This window comes from Xylocopa sonorina, chromosome 4 (genome assembly GCF_050948175.1).
Source record: "Xylocopa sonorina isolate GNS202 chromosome 4, iyXylSono1_principal, whole genome shotgun sequence".
In the NCBI taxonomy this organism is placed as follows: Eukaryota; Metazoa; Arthropoda; class Insecta; order Hymenoptera; family Apidae; genus Xylocopa; species Xylocopa sonorina.
In genome coordinates this window covers 8,497,841-8,516,836 of record NC_135196.1, presented here as the reverse complement: position 1 = coordinate 8,516,836, position 18,996 = coordinate 8,497,841, and the positions used below count along the sequence as shown (strand labels likewise).

At 41.1% G+C, this 18,996-nt stretch overlaps 2 protein-coding genes across 2 annotated transcripts; both read left to right on the top strand.

The window, feature by feature from the left end:
- The first annotated feature begins 808 nt into the window (after nucleotides 1–808).
- Nucleotides 809–9,458, top strand: LOC143422940 (ubiquitin carboxyl-terminal hydrolase 3). Its single transcript, XM_076893922.1, has 6 exons — nucleotides 809–1,344; nucleotides 5,190–5,337; nucleotides 5,610–6,399; nucleotides 7,354–7,596; nucleotides 7,820–8,013; nucleotides 8,097–9,458. Exons 1-6 carry the CDS (start codon nucleotides 1,254–1,256, stop codon nucleotides 8,257–8,259), a joined length of 1,629 nt encoding a protein of 542 aa, XP_076750037.1. The 5' UTR covers nucleotides 809–1,253; the 3' UTR covers nucleotides 8,260–9,458.
- A 5,965-nt stretch (nucleotides 9,459–15,423) lies between these two features.
- On the top strand, nucleotides 15,424–18,716 carry LOC143422869 (phenoloxidase 1-like). Its single transcript, XM_076893834.1, has 9 exons — nucleotides 15,424–15,661; nucleotides 15,811–16,003; nucleotides 16,248–16,471; nucleotides 16,556–16,758; nucleotides 16,823–17,240; nucleotides 17,333–17,461; nucleotides 17,568–17,892; nucleotides 18,048–18,280; nucleotides 18,357–18,716. The coding sequence occupies exons 1-9, from the start codon at nucleotides 15,551–15,553 to the stop codon at nucleotides 18,600–18,602; spliced, it is 2,082 nt and encodes a 693-aa protein (XP_076749949.1). The 5' UTR covers nucleotides 15,424–15,550; the 3' UTR covers nucleotides 18,603–18,716.
- The last annotated feature ends 280 nt before the right edge of the window (nucleotides 18,717–18,996 follow it).

The following is an 18,996-nucleotide window of genomic DNA, read 5'->3' as shown; positions in this document are numbered from 1 at the left end:
TACTACATTATTTTTCACGACATAAATTATGGTCCTGCATATGCATGCTTAATGCATATATAATTCAGTAAATTATAAAAGAAGAAGTTGACAAACAAGTATTAAATACTTTTTATCCTTCTTTAAATTATAAGTTTTTCTATTTAATTTTGTTCATTGATCAAATTACATTTAAATCTTTTACAGATTTATACAGAATTTACTACTACATATAGTATTATCGATTGCAATAAGATTAATAAAAACAACTGCAAATAAGATTAATAAAAAATAATTATAGTGTTTCCATGTTATTGATATCTTGGCCAAATAATAATTGTACACCAGTCGTATGTACAGGAAACTTAATGTGAGTACTTTCAATAGTTGCAATCATTTTTGTTTTTTATTTTACAAGTCCTACATTCATTCATTACATTTCATTTTGCATTGAACATCGAGGCATTGCAATATAATCTTTGATATCAAGTTAATCAGCACCATATACAGTTGCTTGTGGTTCAAATTTTGAAAAGTGAGAATACCTTATCAAATTGAATTTGAGCATTAAGTTAAATATTTAGCATAAGATAACGCTCGATAAATAAATACGTCGCCCTTTCGTAGCACCCGCTTGCTTGGTTCGGACCTGGATAAGTTGTTCAGAGGCTGCGCGACCTAGCATGATCCAAGGCTAGGTAGCCTAGCACAACCTGACGAACAAAGCGAGATTGAAGAGAAAGAGTGAGAGAAACAGGGAGAGTAGCCGTAATCGCACGCCTGTGAATGTTGGAAGTCTCGGGAGCAGGGAGGAGAGACCGTACAACCGGCGAGTCAGTCGACTATTAGTGGTCTGTGACTCTGGAGGTAGCCCGACCACCGCAGAACCGAGCTCGACGCAGCTCGGTTGCGTTCGGTCGGTAGTCGGGGCCAGTCGGGCGCTCCGCTGCTCTTTTCGGTCTGCTCGTTTTCCTTAGTCCGTCGTCGTTGCGCATCGAGAACAGTTGCATCCTTTCTTTTTTTTTCCATCGTCAAAAGCAACGAATAGTATCCATCTTTTTCCGCGCTATGTGACGGATATTACGGGGCACCGAGCGTACCCCGCCTTCTCTGTATATCATTCCCACCCCATCCTTCTGTCTGCTTCTATTCTGCTTTGCCCAGAGAGAAAGAGAGAGAGAGAAAGAGCACGTTGTAAACGCAGGCACGTACATACGCAGGCACTCGCCGACGAAGGGGCCACGAGGGCCCCGTGGAATCGTGCTTAGGAAAACATGGAGTGTCCACATCTTGCTCAAAGCGTCCAATTCGGCGGTAACGACGTAGAAGCGAATTGTACGAAGGATCTACCGTTCGTCTGTGCAGGTAGGATGCACCTCATACAAAAGTCCATAACCTTTATCCTATATACTAGCAGCTTGAAAAAGGCGTTGTATCTATATAGAAGATCGAATCTGGCCCTCTTTCTCTCTACTCCTTGAACCGATTCCCCTCGTCTCAGGTTCAATTCTATCTTGCACGTCGTTCTCGCACGACTCGATCTCGATCTTTCCTTCACTTCTATTGTCTCCTATCTCCTGCCGTCTCTTTTCTTTTGCGTTCTTTATCCATTCTCTCTCTCTCTCTCTCTCTCTCTCTCTCTCTCTCTCTCTCTCTCTCTCTCTTTTCTCGTTTCTCTCCTTACTCTTTCTCTTCCTCTTTCTCTCTTTACCTCTCGTGACCGAGGCCCCGGCCGTTCCTCTCGCGGCCTTGAGCCGTCGTAACCGACAAGATGAAGCAAACCATTCCTATTTTTCTTTAAACAAAAGAACTAAGTAATGCATGATTTTGGAAACAACTGTAACGTACTCGTTTATATTTGCTTTGTTATTTCACAGTTAATATATACACAAGTATCGATATTTGCCTGGAAGCACGACCGTACGTAAGTTCGTACATACATATCGTCGATCGAACTCATCGTGCGAATACATACATACGTATCTCTCTGCGATATAGACACGAATGTATATGTATGAGTGCGAGACAAGTCTTGTAGGCGCGTGTGCGGGTGTACGTGGAAGTCCACTCTTCGTGCATACGTGTACGTGCAATATAGTGTTGGTGTGTATTCGTGTCTCCGTTCATGGGTGTTACTTCTACGGACCGACCAAGAGCGTCGTGGACGTGCGCGTGTGCATCGTCCTGCTGGGAGTTCTCAGTATGCGGCGCGCTCGTCATTGGAAAATCAATACCAGACGGCACTAATCAGCTGGCCCGAGATCTGTCATTAGAACTCGTCAGATAAACGTGTTCGTCGTTTGATTGGAACATGCCCGTCTTTTGTTAATTTTAATTTTTTGTCCATTTCCACCCGGTGACTTCCTTCAAGATTGTTCAAGTATAGTTGGTCAAGACGATCAATGAGGAAAACGTTAGCCTGATAATACTTTTTCTTTGTCTCCAATGTACTTTCCCTTCCATCATTGGACGTCCATTGTTATTTTTCTATTCATTGTTTCTGGTATTACATTCTCTTTCTACGGTCCCTTTCTTCATTAAAGATCCTCGTGATATTGTAGTCATAGTTGTAAATAACAAATTCGTAATCGAGACTCGATTTGCTACATTCGATAATAGATGCTGCATTCGGTTGCCTCTTTTCTCCTTTAGCGACCTCGTATGGTAGAACTGGCAGGAAGGAGCGTTTTACAATCGACAGTCTCGAACGGGTTTCATGAAAACTGGAGATTCCAGTCATGGCAGTGAATTCTTCCACGAAGAATCGATCGTTACGCAAACAGGAAACGCAGAGTATATTCCATTCTTTATTGTGACAGCTCTCTTATGTTATAGCTTTTTAGAGGAGAATCTATTGTATTTTACTAAGTCCATCTCTCGTTCGTTGCGTCGGCATGAAGCATGAAAGAGAAAGGGGGGAGAAGGGGAACACGTGAGTAGGAGGGGGGGAGAGAGAGAGAGAGAGAGAGAACAAGACAAATAGTCAAGGAGAGAGTCGTAGAGCATTTCAGAGGTGTATAATTCTATAGCGCGACCGATGAGTCAGACGGTGTACTTTTTTGCAAACTTTCGATCGTTCCATTCGGTTCGAGTCGGTGTACATTTGGTTTCCACGATTCATCGAGATGAATCCACGTGTACTCGACAACCGTTGCGTTCATCGTCGGTGGTTGTTATACTCTCCTGAGAGATCGTTCACGCTCGACGAATCGCAACGTATCCAGGTTGCAAGATCAATTTAAATATCCGTGGTCTTGCGAACGGAGCGACGCTGGTATATAAGAATTACCAAGCCATGCTCTCGCATCGAGTCACGCAGGAGAAAAATCGTCCCTCGTGGGCTATAAAAGAACCCCATGTTCCACACCTCTCGTGCTCCCTCCCCCTGCCCCTCTCCTGCCTCTTTTCCTGCGCTGCAAGCTGGTTCGGGTACGACGTTGCAAAATCGATAACGGCGTCGTTGCTAATCGGATGCCTCGATACGAGTCACATTGCTCGTGGAAACGAATTTTTCCGCCGTTCTTCTCTTTCTTCTACACTACAACAGGGAGTCTGGCGTTGCGCGCATTGTCGCCTTTCTTTATCTATGTCCTGTCGCTCGGACAATGCATCGACGAAAATTCTTCAACGACGCAACCGCGTAGTAGGCGTGGCGAATCGAATCGTCCGTTACCAAAGCGAAAAAGAGATGGATAGATGATAAAAAAGACGTAGAAGTAATAGGAGAAGAGAATGGCAGCTCGTTAAACGATTGTCAGTTACTCATCAGGCGTTTTTTTCGCGTTTTACTTAACGTAGCGTTGGGGATCGCTTATCAGTGCGATATCGGGTCTTCCTTTCGAGAGCTCGAGAATTTTCGGGTAGAAGTACCTACGCATACACGCGTCTATCAACAATTATCGTTTGATTTCGAATTTATGTACATTAGAGGCACTGACGTGATCGTCCAAAAATATACCGTGATGCACAATGTGTTTTGACGTTCAGTTGCGAATTATCACCAGTTTTCGGGGCATTGGTCATTGAATCGATGAAATGTGGCTGGAGCAAACAATGATGAAAATTTAGTTACAGCGATCCGAGGGAAATATTACTTCAATTTCAAAATAAAAATAATAATAATTCGTACAGTTGGTATAAAAGTATAGTACTTCTTACACCGCATTGTAAAACACACGTGTCTACCTGGATACGACCTTCTAGAAGATTGGATTTCAGTTCAATCTTTTCGTGCGGCGAACCAACGTCTCAATTTTCATGTATTCGTATTTTTTTTCCACTATCAATTTTACGTCTTTCTCTTTTATTACAGTGTACGCAGTTTGTTTAAGTATCTAAGAATAGTCGTGCGTATCTGTCGACGCGATCCCTCTTTCTATATACCTCCGTAAACAACAAAGAAATAAAAAATAGTCGAAAATATTTCGATTTCAGACTATTGAATTCTGGTAGAATCAGTTTCAGAGCAGAGCATCTCGTTATCGATTCGTCCGAGCATGCTTCTTTCTCGCACTTTAATCGCGGAAATGCGTATGCCCCTATGGAATGGGACCAATTAACCTAACGCATGACACTAAGGTTTACTCACTTTTAAAACTACGAAAACGTGGCGTCCCTGTATTAAAAAAGAAACTCGCGTGTAAAATCTCAAACCCGATAGCACTGCGAGACATTTCGTGATCGATCGACTACGAAGGGGGTGTGTCAAACAGCCTTCTTCCCATTCACCCTGGTTTCACGCGCTCTCTTGAGAGTTACGTAAGCCGAGACGAGCCAAAAAGACAGTACACCAACTTGAAACTTGCGTTATTTCGTAACGATCGTACTTTATGCTGTATTTGTTCATTGAATGTGTCGAGCATAGAAAATGCTATTAACAGAGCAAAATAGCGTGAGAAGAATAGAATAGTACGAAGCACCTTGCAAGATGTTTCGAATTGATGAAATTGAATGATTAGGGATTTCAGTTTTAGACTTAAAAAGGTAACAATTAAGATCCCAAAAACAAGAGTGATAGAAGTTAATTTTATCTCATTTAAGCCTGTATTATATACGTATTCGATGGTAGAGAAACATCAATGGGTGTTCCTTTAATGTTACTCCTTAATTCTTGTATCGTTATCATTGGTAGTGTGCAATGATCATTTTTAAAATGAAATGCTTTGGAAATACGGTATAGTTTTATTAAGAACTTTGTGTTTTATCGACAGTATGTGGCACCGAGAAAAGTACGTGGCTCTGTCTGTACTGTGGAGCCATTCATTGCGGGCGATACGTGGCAGGCCATGCATTACAGCATCACGAAGAAAATACTCAACATTGCGTTTGCATCGACTGTGAGAACCTGGCAGTATTCTGGTAAGTCGAACCCTTCGCTTTCGCCATTCTCTGCTACATAGATCAACGGTTTTATTTAGTCCTTCTCATGTCAGTTGATACGACTTTAAACACGAATTCGGCCTCTCCCCCGTTTTCTTTGTAGGCGGCAGCCATTTTTGTAGCATGATAAAGGGTAGTGTTACTCGATCGGTATAACAGCTTTAAAATTTCACTTATCTTCCTTCCATTATATTTAAAAACTAATCCATACCAATTTAAGTGAAGATATTTACAAGGCTGTGCACTTTCAGTTACATGTGCGACGAGTACGTTATTAACGACACGATGAACGACCAAATCGAGAAGATACGTCGCGTCACCTTCCGCAAGGATGAGCATAAAGAGAACGAGGAAAATTGGAACACGTCGCCGTCTACGACACCGTCCTCGAGGAGAGACAACAGCGACAACGACAACGACGCGGACGCTCTGTGGAAAGCGGAAGTTGTCGTGAGAAACCTCCGGCCGAGAACGGCACGGAAGAGGCTACACTCGTTGGACGGTACGAGCGGGGACAATCGGCCGGCGACCAAGCGTAGAAGCTCGAAGATAACCAAAGAGAAGAAGGTCGTCGGCCTGAGAAATCTCGGCAATACCTGTTTCATGAACGTCGTGTTACAGTCGTTCAACAATATCAGCCATTTTTGCGAGTATCTCACGCAGATGCCGTGTCTCGAGGGTATACCGTTCGACGAGCCGCCCACTCATAGAGGGCGCATCGTCACGCCCGGTCGGGCGAAGGAATTCATGAGCGACGCGTTGCTCGCGGAAGAGCTCAGGAAAGTACTGCTCGGTTTGAACCTGGGCGGTTCAAACGGCCAAGCGATCTCGCCCGAGTGTCTCTTCCTCGTCATCTGGAAGGTCGTGCCGAGATTTCGTGGCTACCAACAACAAGACGCTCACGAGTTTCTAACTTATATGTTGGACAGGCTGCATACGGAGCTGCTGCAACTGTTGCCCAGACTGGGTCACGAACCACTCGGTCTGCGCGGCAAGCAGAGCATTGTCACAGCCGTGTTTGGAGGCACCCTTCTTAGCGTGGTAAGTCGCCGGGTCGTTCCCGGAGGAAGCTTTCAAGCGCTTAACCCTCGGAACGACTAACTGTTTGCGGATGCTGGACAGAGGTGGAAAAACGTCGATAGTCGCAACCATATAATTTCATATAATTGTTGATGGTTATCGGTTACTCCCAGTAAATATAGTACTCCCAGATTTAGGTGACGAACATATTGGCTGGACAGAAATGTTTTAAGTAGATATTTTTATGGATAGTTAACGGAATATATTAAATGAACTAATAAAATATTAAGATAATGTAAAAATATATTATTACAAACTGTTTAATTAAAAAGATTATTTGAAATGTATGCATATAGATAGCAGAAACGATAGCAGTCAATATACCATCGATATTTTTCCATCTCTCATTTTGATCCGAAGAACAAATTATAATGAAGAAGGATTGTACACCAAAAATATGGATTCTGAATTGAAGTTTTTTTTTCTTTCTAGAAGTTTTATTCTTCTATAATAATTTAGGCAAATATGTATGGTAGGCAAGCGCGATTCACGACCTGAATACAAATTATTTTTCATTCTGAATTTTGAAATAGTCATGAAGTACATTTGTTAGAAATATTCCAAGAAAATGTTGTGAAAAGTTGTTTCGTTTTCTAATGCATGTAAGTATAATAAGTAACTTGGTTCTCATTACTTGAAAGCTGTTGGAATTGTATTGGATATGATATTAGTGACACGGATACTTGAGTATTCTACCGGTGACTACTTTTTATGCGTGACACTACGCGGATCGAAATGACCCGGCGCCCGCCAGGCGAGGGTTAACGCATTTCCGGTTACACTTTGTTATTCCAATGCGGAACGACGGGAGGGAGTGCCCTTTCCGAATCAGAATTCTTTTGAAGAGTCATTTTATTATTCATTTTCTTCTTGGGAGAAGCGCGGACAAATTATGGATCGCGTTTCCTCGCGCAGGTCCACTGCATGAACTGCCGTACAGATTCGAAGACGCACGAGCCTTTCCAGGATCTTTCACTGGACATACCAGATAGGCTGCAGAGACGGACAAAAGAACAAGAAGAGGTCTGCAGTCTCACATACAGTCTGACAAGATTTTTCAAAGTCGAAGAACTGGCTGACAGCGAATTGTACTTTTGTGACAATTGCATGGGAAAGCAGAGGTCCACCAAGAGGTTTTGGATACATAGGCTGCCTAATGTTAGCATTCATCGACTGCATCATTTATGATTAGAGTAGAATAGTCGTTATACACTGTCGGCAAAGACACAATTGTAGGATATAATGAAATGTCCTATTTTCTTATATATAAATTATTTAGTTGTATTTTTAATTGTTGCATCTGCAGAAGCAATATTTCCTACAAGGTTTTTGTCGGTAGTGTATGGTTCAGCTTAATATTGATGGTTAAACTTTGTTCTAGGTGTTGTGCCTTCACATTAAAAGATTTAGGTGGTGCAATTCCTATCGTTCAAAAGTGGATACACAGGTCGATTTTCCAATGAAATCACTTGACATGTCTGCGTTTACGGTACGCGGTATGAGTGGAACGAAATTAGGCGCTTCGAATAGTCACCTATATGACTTAGCTGCCGTTATTGTGCACCACGGTTCAGGGTACGCTTTAACAGCCCTTGTTTCATCATTCAACAACGCTTTAATATTTACTTCGGGAATAATTACTGGTACATCCATTTTAGTGCTGGAACTGGACACTACACTGCCTTCGCTGTTCATGACGGACAATGGTTTCACTTTAACGATAGCTCTGTACGACCAGCTACTACGGACGCTGTCGCCAAGTGCAAACCTTACATTCTGTTTTACGTGCGAAAAGAGTTCTCCATTCCACCCCCCTTGTGACGTCGTTTCCCAAGTCAGTCCCGTCCTGATGGTGCGAGCTTCGACGACGATGATGAAGAGCGCGCGAACAAGAAGTAAGCGAACTCGAATACGAAGTTTGAACGGCGCAGTATGGTAAACAAGGCTAAACGGAAGAACTAGAAGACTCACACACGATTTTCTCAAGTTTCTAAACGGTTTTCGATGGGAAGGAAGAAAATCGGCGATTTTAGTTTTTCAACCAACTTTTGTTTAGCATGATTAAATAGTGCCGTTTATGTAGAATTTAATGTTCCGTTAACGATAAGCGATAAACATATGGATTTTAAAGAATTTGAACAGACATATTCATTGTGAACTGAAAGGAATCTACTGCTCACAACATCGTACAGCATTTTACCAGATACGACAGTGGAATTAGCACGATGTACGAGCATAATATTTGAAATCAATAACTCCAGTCCATCCTTGCAGTCATTTGAAGCGAAACAAATCTTTATTGTTCGCTAATGAATGACCCCTGATTATTAGTTTTTATTTAATACGTTCCTTTTCTATTGATTTCAATTCCTTCATAGAACACATGACTAATTTTCTTTTTTACATTTATTGATTATACTATGTAAAGTCTCTATGGTAGACAAAATGCATTATTACGTTTATTTCTGTATAATGTGCGAACACGTAAGGACGTACACACCGCGTGATTTGAAAACTTCCTTCCCCCTTTTAGAAACGCCAGAAAGAAGAAGAAAGGAAGAACGTACTCTCGAGGCAGATCGCGGAAACGCGTTGCCTTTAACGTCGATTTTCTTTATACTCTTTTTCGCTGGTCTCTCTCGGTGGTCGTTGACCACCTCCCTTCATCGAATCGATTAAATGCTCCTCCCGGCCATGTAGCGGAATAACGCGTATCTCGTATATATAAATATAGTTTTAACTAAAGCGGAAACGACTGGTCTTCTCGATAGATAGATTTTTTCTAGGCTTAGAGTGACATCATCGTTATTTGCGAGGGAGCTGGTAAACGAAAATACCATATAGAGCCAAAACCACTCTGTTACTTCGGTAAACATGTTACCTTGTACTCTTGGATACTTAAATACACATTTGCCACTCACGAACGTACACGCTCGTGCACACATGATCTCGTATACGCAAATCGTTTACATGTGTGTTGACAAAAAATACACGTATGCATGCATGTATGTATACAGACACGTTCTCTTTTTCCTTGCCCCCTCTTTTCCACCCCCTTACGGTTCGTGAAGGCTCGATGACTCTTATGTGATTATTTAAAGACTTATTTTTTCTATAATGGTAACGATAATAAGTTAAAAGAAAAAAAAACGTAGCGAAGGAACGTTTTATTAAGGCGATAAAACTTGATAAACGCGCATCCTTGACAAAAACATACTTGTATGCAAAAAGCGGAAGCGCAAATGAAGAAAAAAAAGAAACATTAAACAATAAGATGGAAGTAAGCGTGCAACACTATTATTGAGGATACATGAGAATATGTACGAACGACGTATAAATAAAGAACATGAACGACGACATACTTCAATTCATCTCGACTCGTGTTATTGATTCTCAAAGTATATTTTGTTAATTATCTATTACTTTTGAAAGAAAACGAAACATGATGTTGAAAATATAGGTATATATTTAACACGAGTGAGGAAAAAGTTTAAGCTGTACAAAAAAATTTGAGATATGATTGTCGAATTTGTAATTCTACAAATGTATATTGATCCAAAAAGGAGCTGTATCTACGAAAACTTGTCATGCTTGATTTGACTGGAGAGAAAATTTTGCTGAAGCGTTTTATCGTTTTAATGAACTTTGAAAATAGGTTTCAAGAAGCATCTTTGGTGATTTGAAAATGTGCGAAGGTCATTTTGCTACTTTAATAATGTACATTAAAACATTTTTCGCAAAATTTGGGATCTTAACATTCGAGTCGCTGAAAATCTTTTTATGTAAAATAAAGTTCGTAAAATTTCAGCTAAATTTAACATGACAGGTTTTCGGTAATTCCACAGAGGTAAGGCATTAGATTTTTTAATTCATCTGCAATTTTTTGTGTTAATTGTCAAGATGAAATCCTTGTACCGATCTAAGACAGAAGGAAAATGAGCATCAACCCTTCTTTATCTGTGACGAATCGCAACATCTCTTCTTTGCCGGCCACGAATTCATTCTCGACCGGCATTTGGCAATCGATCCAAATGAAATCGGTACGATCATTCGATAAAATCGTAGACAAAGACACCCACTCTGCATATTCCTGTTTCTTCTAATACGTTCAGAGTTTCTATTTCTAGCGTGCATTTTGGACGCCTTTTCGTCTGATCTTTTTGGGGCAATGACTAAAGGACTACCACGAAATTTTACTCGATTTCTCTTTCTTTCAGGTGGAAGACTCTGTATCACGTTGTTGTCTTCCGAGTAGAATGTCCTGGCCGAAGATTCCTGTGGACTTTTAACAAAAAACACCGCATAAGGGTCTTTTCTTGATTCTACAGTCTCCTTGAGTTCTTCACGATCAGAATCGAGATCCTTAAACGCTTGAACCCACAGATCGTCACGATCGTAGCGTCTGCAAGGATTTCTACTACTTTCTTTATTGGACGACTTTTTCTCAGAAATTACCGATGAGTTCTCATCCAGAGAGTTCGAATTGGGCTCATTGTTGCACAATTTTTTATTTATACCCTGGTGCACTTTAAATTCACTTAACAAAGACGATTCCGACCAACTGCTCTTCGAACTCTCGTATTCTTCTCGATAATCTCGATTTTTGTAAATAACGCTAGTCTTCGTTCTCGCATCGTCGACTCTTTTCGACTTTTTCCATCCAGCTGAGAACTTCTTCACCAATCTCTTCATACCGGAAGATTTGGTCTGGCGATTTTCCAATTCAGTCCGCGCCATGTAACTAATAATTTCCACAGGTGAATCCTCAAGCCGAGAACCGGTCAGTCTTGTTATGCTCGGATGGATGTCCAACTTGTAACCCCTGTCCTCCTCCTCCTTGTCTAGATTGCCTAGACGGCCCTTGAACTTGACGGAGGCGACGCTGGTTTTTTCCGAAATCGTGAAAGGAAATCTATCCTGGCTCCTTTTCTTAAAGCGGCGTAACCTCGGCGTCGAAGAACTCGCGAGGACATCAAAGAATTTCTCGGATGGCATAGTTTTCGTCTGCTCGGAGCTGATGCTCCTTCGAAACTGATCGGCGGCCAGTTTTTCCAATGAAAATCGAAGCTTGTCATTGTTTTCGATGATCTTTTTACTTCTGACAAATTCTTCATTCTCTGAGCCTTCGACAAACGTGTTCCGACAACTACCGTCACCTATCTGATTCTCGAATAAATTCGTTTTTCTTTCCTCAGCTAGTTTTTTGAACACTTCGCCCTCGTGAGTGATGTCGAAGTATTTTTCCAGGGACGTTATATTTGGATCGTATTTATTGGGTTCTTCGTCATCTTCGCATACTTCGCATTCTTCAAGTTCTTCATAGTCTTCGCATTCTTCAGGTTCTTCATAGTCTTCGCATTCTTCAGGTTCTTTATAGTCTTCGACTTCTTCAGTTCTTTCAGTAGTTTCTGCCGAAATATCATGAACTTGATTATCTACTTCATGTTTCATCGAGTTGTCAGGAGAACTGGAGAATTTAAATGCGTCGTTTGTCCTCGGAATTATCGATTCACAATCTCTTTCATCTTTTTCCTTGAAACAAGTTCTCGACTTGACATCATCCAGCGTCAGTCTTGATTTTCCTGAGCTTAACTCTTTATCGTGTTCCTTTCCAGAAATATCGGTAACCACATAACTTTCAGTGAGCGGTGAGTTTTCACATGATCCAGAATTCTCATCGCTTCTTCCAAACCCAAGCGGAAGTCTTTCAGGCGTCGATGAGTTTCTTTGAAACGCTTCTCTGTTCGAATCAATTGGACTCATTCCTTCCTCGTTCTTTTTTGACAGTTTGCTCCTATTGGTAGGAATCTTCACAGGGATCTTAGATTTCATGCATACAACAGACGACCTGGAAGACTTCATCAACTTACTCTGATTCTCGTCAGAAATAAAACAGGTTGGTCTCAAACGTTTTTCCGAGGATCCTGGCCTGGAAACTGTTTTGCTATCGCTGTAAGTATTGTCTGAAGCAGACTTTGTTGCTTCCTGTCGCAATGTTGCATTTGACAGCGCTCTAATCAAAGCTTCTTCGTCGAAACGCCTCTCCGTATAAGCTTTACTCGTTGGCGACGCTTCTCGTGTATTTAAGACCAGAGTTGGAACGTTCGCGAATTCTTTGCCATTCGTTGTTGTGTGAAAATTCTTCTCGAGCTGTTCCGCGAACACGTCGAAAGAAAAGTCTTTCAAGAGGCAAGTTCCGCTTTGATTCTCGTTTGGGTAAGCTTGAAACTGCGACGGAGGTGTGGTATTTTGCTGTTGTGGACATTTCACCTCGTGATTAAAGATGCAATTGGATATAGATTGTTTGGGAGCGCTTGAGTCAGCAGTACGACATTCTAAACTATTTTCCGAAGATTCCGCGAACGTTGAAGCCTTCAAAACAGTTGTCGAAGCCTGCAGACTTGTCGGAGACGAGCGAACAGATTCATTTTCCATTACTCGATGCTCATTAACAGCCACCTTCTCTTCTTCTTCTTCGAGTATTTTCTCATAACTTCCTTCTATGCTCTGCTCGAGATCAACCACTTCATAGAGATTGTGGGAAATTTCTGGAATCGAACGAACTGCTGTTCCACACAAAGATGGCGGCGTCTGTTTTCTGTTATAATCACAAGCTTCGTCTCTAGCTGAAAAGAACATTGGTTCATCGACGTTCGACGTGTTCTGCCCGGTGCAATCGCTTCTCGAGCTGTTCGAAACTCTGTGAAATAATTTCTTACGCGGTGCTTTTCTCCAAGACGTTAATATTAACGAATTTTCAAGGTAGTCATTTCTAGAGGAACTAACGAGAGTATCGTTCAAATTTTTACTGTATAAATCTGGAGGTGCGGCAGGAATTAAACGATTTATTCTCTGGTTCGAAACAGACGTAATCTCGTGACTGGATTCCGCCTCGCTACCGGAACTGAGATTCTGCAGAATTACGCCGTGGCAAGGTCGATACTTGATGGTCGCAGAGTTACTCATGGAGACTCTCGAAAAAGTCTGCAATTCAATTCTATCTTTTGGTGAACTTCCGAATCGATGAAAAAATGTTGGATTTCGTTGAGATCTAGAGGAGTCGTTGGTTTCGTCGCGTTGCTTACGATATAGACTAGGACTATTTAACGACCTTTCACTGTTACTCATTAACTCTTCAATTCCTAATGGTAACTGTGATCGAGTTTCCTTCCATTTACCTTCAACCAGCAGTCTTTCGTCCGATCTTGGTTCATTATTAGAATCATTCGTCGAATTTGAAATGGTGGTTTCGTCATCAGGCTTCGAGACGACCATCGCGCAATTTCTCGCGTTCTCCAAACGAATTTTTGCTCTCCTGCGCGATCGAGCGCTTCTCGCTCTCAAATCGGTCAGCGATCTTTTCAGGAGTACAGTTTCCTGCTCTATTTCTTCTTTTTCAATGTTCTCCTCGATCCGACCGGTCTCACCTTGGAAAAAGAAGTCTTGTTTTCGGGACAGACGACGACTAATGCTGATCACGCGATCAGCCAGGCGTGTCGCTTCGTTCGGCGATGGTAGATGCTGAAGGCGCTTCCTCAGATCGGAGGGAGAACTTCCGGTGGAACTTGTGTCGCTTCTCGCGGCGTTCTCTTCGTCCTCTTTATTCGAACGATCTGCACTATCAGGGTTTATGTCCACTGTTTATTCGTCGGGTTAGTGTCTTTGAAATTCAAGCCATTCTTTGTTTTTCAAATACTCCACTTTGAAAAAACAAAGTTATTTCTCGAATTGATTAAAATGTATTAGAATATAATATTGAGTTTCGGCAAACGTATACTTTGGAAGGAACATATTGTAGAAGTAAAATAATTCAAATAATTTCACAACGATTTAACCTAATCTTCATCACCATTAAAAATAATAGAAATAAAAATATTTAAAAGTAACAATCATATTCTATGTTTTAATACGCAAAAGGAGAGGGAACAATGTTCCTACCAGCAGAAGATGATAAAGGGCTAGGTGTCGTTACTTCCGTGTTCTCGAATTTATCATCGCTGTTTAACATATCGAGTCCATGAGAAACGTTTAACTGATTTTCCATCCACGGATCTCTGCGAGAGGTTAGCAGGACATTTAAATTGCTTTGTGCTTAGCATGATACAAAAAAAAACATAAGAATGCGTTCATCGGAACGAAACAACTAAACTGTGAACTTTTCTATTCGACTTTTCTTTAGAATTCCCATCTATTTGACATTGGACATTTAGACACGCTTTCATCTTGGTACGATATATATCCTCAAATAAGAAATAACATAAGATAAGAATTAAAATAGTTACCAATTACTAAATATAAACTTGAATAAGAATTAAAATAGTTACCAATTACTAGATACAAACTTGTTAAATTCTAAAATGTAAAAAATTTAATGATAAATTAGTGGATAACGAGTAAACAACGGACGCAGCAGAGAACCGCAATGTCATCCAGCGAAGAGTTACATGTGAGGAAGAAGATAGTTTCACGGATTTTGTGGTAACGCTTTTGTCGTAAAAACAAAGACGAGGTACTGTATTATTATCTCGTCGTAGGTATTTTTGTCAATCTTCATTTTCACCAGTAAATCCTGAAATAATTAGCTAACGATATTGGTATTCTTCACTTTCGGTTCTGACTCCATAAACAAATTTCTCAAATTTCAAACTATGAAATAGTTTACAATTGCGTTATTAATTGTGCTAGGCTTGAAATTAAAAACAAATGTATAACTATTTATGTGGCAGATTTCCTTATTGGGAGTGTTGTCAGTCAATGTTGAAGTAAAATTGGAAATAAACATTTCTAATCTAATTAGGTTGGATTGAAGTGACAACTTGAGGCAATAAGGAAGAAGATGTAATGATAATGAGTTTCATTAACCTAGATTACTAGTTATTTTCATCCATGGCGACGGATCTTGCGGTTTTTGAAAAAGCCTATCATGTCCTGTCAAATCTGTATATAAAGCGATAGTTGGCTAGTGTATTAAGGGGAACGATACTGATCTTCCGAAAGTGAACATCCTATTCCACCGTAGACCATAATTTGAATTTTCCTAGAATACTTGTCGTAAATTCGAGTTGTGAATTTTCGGTTTCCCTTTCCTACGATTTGAAAAATTATAGCGAAAATGGCAAGTGACAAGTCAAGTATTTTGTACTTGTTCGACCGACCTTCGGAACCAGTTTACGTTCCCAAGGGAGATGAGAAAGTCGCCTTCGATATTCCACCTAACTATTTGGTAAGTACTGTTTTTCGCAACGATTGTCCATTATTTGAGAATTAAGAGGAATTAACAGAAATGTGATATATCCTTAAATGTTTAAACGAGTAAATAGTCTTGATAAAATGAAGAAGTTTCATAATTAACGATTCCAACAATTTTTTCAGCCTGACAAATACCAACCAGTTGCTGTGCAAGTGTTTAATCGTTTTGGCGATGATACGACTTCTAAACTTCAGGTGAAGAATATCTCTCTTCCGGATCTGAGCATTCCAATGCAACTTCCGCGAGACAAACCATTTTCGCTGTTCATTCCAGCGCATCGAAGAATGGCTGCTCGATTAATCGATATTTTTATAGGTACTTCCCCTTTTTCTTCTTTTGTCGCCTTTCTCTACTCATTAACATCACTAATGACTATTTTAGCTATTATCAGAATCGCAGGTGGCTCATTTTACACTATAATGAGAACTACAAGCGACACAAAGCACAAGCAAGTTATGCAACAAAACAGCAGAAATTAAAATAATTTTCTAAGGAAACAGTGATAAATAGCGACTGAATTTTGTTCGAAAACAATATATTCTTGCGTTTTATCACGTAGGTATGCGAACGTACGAAGACTTCCTGTCCGTCGCGGTTTACAGCAGGGATCGGGTGAACCCAAATCTGTTTATCTACGCTCTGTCAGTGGCGATTCTTCATCGTCCTGACACGCAGAACCTTCCGATACCACCTTTGTCCGAAGTGTTCCCCAACAAATATGTAGACAGCGGAATATTTTCGAGAGCTAGGGAAGAAGCTAACTTGGTACCAGCAGCTTCTAGGGTATGTAGAAGAATTTCATCATTTTATAATTTATCGCTTATTATGAAGTTTAGATGACCGATTCGATACATATCGTATGCGTAGATACCAATCGAAATTCCAAGAGACTACACCGCGTCAGATCTCGACGAGGAACACCGCGTCGCTTATTGGAGGGAGGACATTGGAGTCAATCTTCATCATTGGCACTGGCACTTGGTATATCCGTTTGAAGGGGATATTAGGATCGTTAACAAAGATCGACGCGGAGAGCTTTTCTATTACTCGCACGAGCAGATCATCGCTAGGTAAATTCTCCGTGTTCAAAGAGAAAGCGGTGCGTAAAACTTGAGATTAATTATACGATTTCAGGTACAATTGCGAACGCCTGTGTAATCGACTGCCCCGAGTGAAACGTTTCATCAATTGGCATGAGCCGATTCCGGAGGCTTACTTCCCAAAATTGGACACACTGGTCGCCAGCCGAACGTGGCCAGCCCGCCACAGCGGTGCCGTGCTCGCTGACATCAATCGGCCAGTGGACGATTTGAACTTCGACATCCAAGATATGGAAAGATGGCGCGATCGTATCTACGAGGCGATCCACGCGGGATCAATCATTAATATGAGAGGCGAGAGGATACCGTTGACCGAGAAGAATGGAATCGATGTGCTTGGAAACATAGTGGAGGCCAGCATTCTGACACCCAATCGGAACCTGTACGGTGACCTTCATAATTTCGGCCACGTAGCCATTTCGTATGTCCACGATCCGGACCACCGCTATTTGGTAAGCATCGTACCATTATTTTCATTGGTATCGATCTTTCACAAACAAGTTTACAAGTTTCTTTACGATTTTCGCTCTTTTCTCAATCTTAGGAAAACTTCGCCATCATGGGTGACACAGCGATCAATATGAGGGACCCCATATTCTACAGATGGCACGCCTTCGTCGACGACATTTTCCAGGAACACAAAAACACCCTACCCCCGTACACTGTGCAACAGGTTAGATTAAACTGCAAATTATTTAACTGAAAACACCGGAGTGGAAGTGATAGGGAGGTAGTTTGAAATGATTAATATTCTTAGAACTCGTTCGTTTCTTTCGCAGTTGGACTTTCCAGGCATAGAAATAGCTGAAGCCAGAGTAACGAGCAACCAACAGCACAATGTCCTGAACACCTATTGGACAAAGAGCGACGTGGACATGTCGCGAGGGCTCGATTTCACCCCTCGCGGTCCGGTACTCGTTAGATTTACCCATTTGAACCATGCCGATTTTACGTACACGATTACTGTTAATAATCGCAACAACGCTCCGAGAAGAGGCACCGTTCGCATCTTCATTGCCCCTAGAGAAGACGAGCGCGAATTGCCACTCAACTACAGACAGCAGAAGAACTTGATGATCGAACTGGACAAGTTCTCCGTAATGCGTAAGTTTCCAATTCCATTTGTTGATTTCTTCAAGCTTGTATTAAAAGAAGTTAGTATTCTTTAGAGGTAACAAATGTTTTTCAAACTGTATCGAGACAACAAGGTACTTTTATCTCTTTGCAATTGTAGAATTTGCTATTGCATCTACTTGCAGTTCGTCCGGGGTTAAACACAATCGAACGGAAATCCACGGAATCATCGGTTACCATACCATTCGAGAGAACTTTCCGTAATTTAGATAAAAACAGGCCGATAGGAGGCGAAGCTTTGGAGAGATTCGACTTTTGTGGATGCGGGTGGCCGCAGCATCTGCTCATACCGAAAGGAACCAAGGGTGGCTACCCTATGGACTTGTTCATTATGGTGTCCGATTATACTGGCGATGCGGTAAGTTTCCACTTTGTCACAGCTTAATATCTATGATAATTTTCAGTAAAAAATACTACAATAAATTCTGCAACAGGTTGATCAAGACGAGTCAACCAGCTGCAGAGACGCAGCAAGTTACTGCGGATTGCGAGACCGGAAATATCCCGACGCACGACCAATGGGGTATCCGTTTGATCGTCAGCCTCGTCCAGGTGTCGAGAATTTAACCCAGTTTCTTACCGGAAATATGGCAGTAGTCGCGGTGACTGTTCGATTTACGGACACGGTTGTTCCTAGATCTAGATCCGGAAGTATTGGGAACACGTTAAGCGTAGCGTAATTAATAATACACACGTGAACAGAAATTATTACTTTGTGCGACGGTGTTTGGTGGCAAAGCTTTCCCTTTTAAAATTACGTTTAAAATTACAAAATAGAGAAGTTAGTAAGAAGTAAAGTAAACGGCGGTGTATGTAAAGTAAATAAGATGCAAATGTAAAATTCCAAAAAAAGAAATAAAGCTAAAGAGGCAACATTTTTAGATAAAAAGAGAGATCTTTTAGATGTACCATTAAATAATAAAAATATAAAACGAAAGTTTTACCCAATCGATGATCCAGAACATGGGATCCACGAGAAGTCCCAACTAGTCGAGCATTAGTTTCAGTACTTTCCGCAGAGATGGCGCCAGCAGTTCTTCAGTAGTTTACTTCGCCGTTGATAATTATGTGCGA